The sequence below is a fragment of the Naegleria gruberi genome (assembly GCF_000004985.1).
Source record: "Naegleria gruberi genomic scaffold NAEGRscaffold_386, whole genome shotgun sequence".
Taxonomy (NCBI): Eukaryota; Heterolobosea; class Eutetramitea; order Acrasida; family Naegleriidae; genus Naegleria; species Naegleria gruberi.
Genome location: NW_003163042.1, coordinates 6,193 through 7,579, shown reverse-complemented (window position 1 = coordinate 7,579; position 1,387 = coordinate 6,193). Strand labels below are relative to the sequence as shown.

General features: G+C 30.4%; 2 protein-coding genes across 2 annotated transcripts; one reads left to right on the top strand and one right to left on the bottom strand.

Annotated features, from left to right (window-relative positions):
* On the top strand, positions 1 to 475 carry NAEGRDRAFT_88151 (kinesin; the record flags this gene model as incomplete). The annotated part of the gene is made up of 1 exon (XM_002668287.2): positions 1 to 475. A coding segment is annotated over one exon (475 nt), but the record flags the coding sequence as incomplete, so codon positions are not given.
* A 142-nt stretch (positions 476 to 617) lies between these two features.
* NAEGRDRAFT_76755 (uncharacterized protein) lies at positions 618 to 1,019 on the bottom strand (the record flags this gene model as incomplete). Its single annotated transcript, XM_002668286.1, has 1 exon — positions 618 to 1,019. The coding sequence occupies one exon, from the start codon at positions 1,017 to 1,019 to the stop codon at positions 618 to 620; it is 402 nt and encodes a 133-aa protein (XP_002668332.1).
* Between the last annotated feature and the right edge of the window lie 368 nt (positions 1,020 to 1,387).

The window sequence follows — 1,387 nt, the reverse complement described above, 5'->3', positions numbered from 1 at the left end:
AGGCTTTAATGTAACAATGATGGCATACGGACAGACAGGAGCAGGAAAAACATATACAATGATTGGATCACTTGACAAGGAAGAATTATTTGGATTAATTCCAAGAACTGCAAAGGAAATGTTTGAAATTATTAGAAGTGGAGATGAGAATATTGAATATAAGATTGGTTGTTCCTTCCTCGAAATTTATAATGAAAAAATCAATGATTTATTTGATAAGGAAAAGAGAGATTTAACTATAATTGATTCCCCAAAGAGAGGAGTTTACGTTGATAGATTAACAGAAGAATATGTCACAACCGAAGATGAAATGCTTGATATAATCAAAATAGGAAACAATAATAGGCTCTCACTGTCAACAAGAACAAATCAAGATCCTGCTCAATCCCATTCTATCTTCATCATTAGAGTTGAAAGTCTTAGCAAGGATAGTTCTTCGAATCAATCTACGATTCTCTACATGGATTTCAAATAAGATTATTCAACCATTGAGAATGAAAATGAAAAGAAATAAGTATAAGGAAGTTGATAACTCTGAAGTAAATCCTTTCAAGCAATAAATCTCAAATTACTATGTGGTTCAACTTGATTCAGTAAATTTAAACCTCATCATTTAATCATTTATTGTTGAAAAATTTAAAGAAATTCCAAGATTTGTTGTCTTCACAGTTTTTGTTAATGTATGTAATTAAATGTTGTTTACCATTTTCCTTTGCATACTTTTGAACGAATTCTATGGATGCCCCTTTTTTAATGAGATTTTGAGCCCACTCGGCACTGCCATTAATATCAGCCACAGTCACCAATGCATTACTCAACACATTACTCGATAAATTGCAATTATTGAATATCCACTCAAAAATAATAGTATTTCTATTCTCAATCGCAATTTCTAAAGGATAACCACAATCAATGCCTTGTTCTTCGTGAAAATGTGGATACTTATTCGAATACCATTGAATTGCTGGAAGATATTCAAGGACACAAGCTCTATGAAGAGGACCATTAATATAGTACATGTCTTTTGTTAAGGATATTTTCTGGCCATCTATGTTAATAGTTTCTAATTTTGGAGTTGACTTCAAGGCATCAATAATTTTTCCATTTTCCTCAATAATAGCAATAAAATACAAGTATTGTAAATTATTTGATAATACTGAATTAGTATTTTTCACATTAATATCTTCAAAATATTCCAATAAATTTGAATAATCAACATTGTCCAGTACGTCCAATAACTCTAAAACAGAAAATGATTTTACAGAAAATTCTTTAGCAATTCTGGCTAAATGTTCTGGTTCTTCTGATTTTTGTTGGTTGTAAGTAGTTGTGGCAATTTCAAACATTTGGTTATCATCTAATAGAGATGCAAAAGTCACTTGTCTGA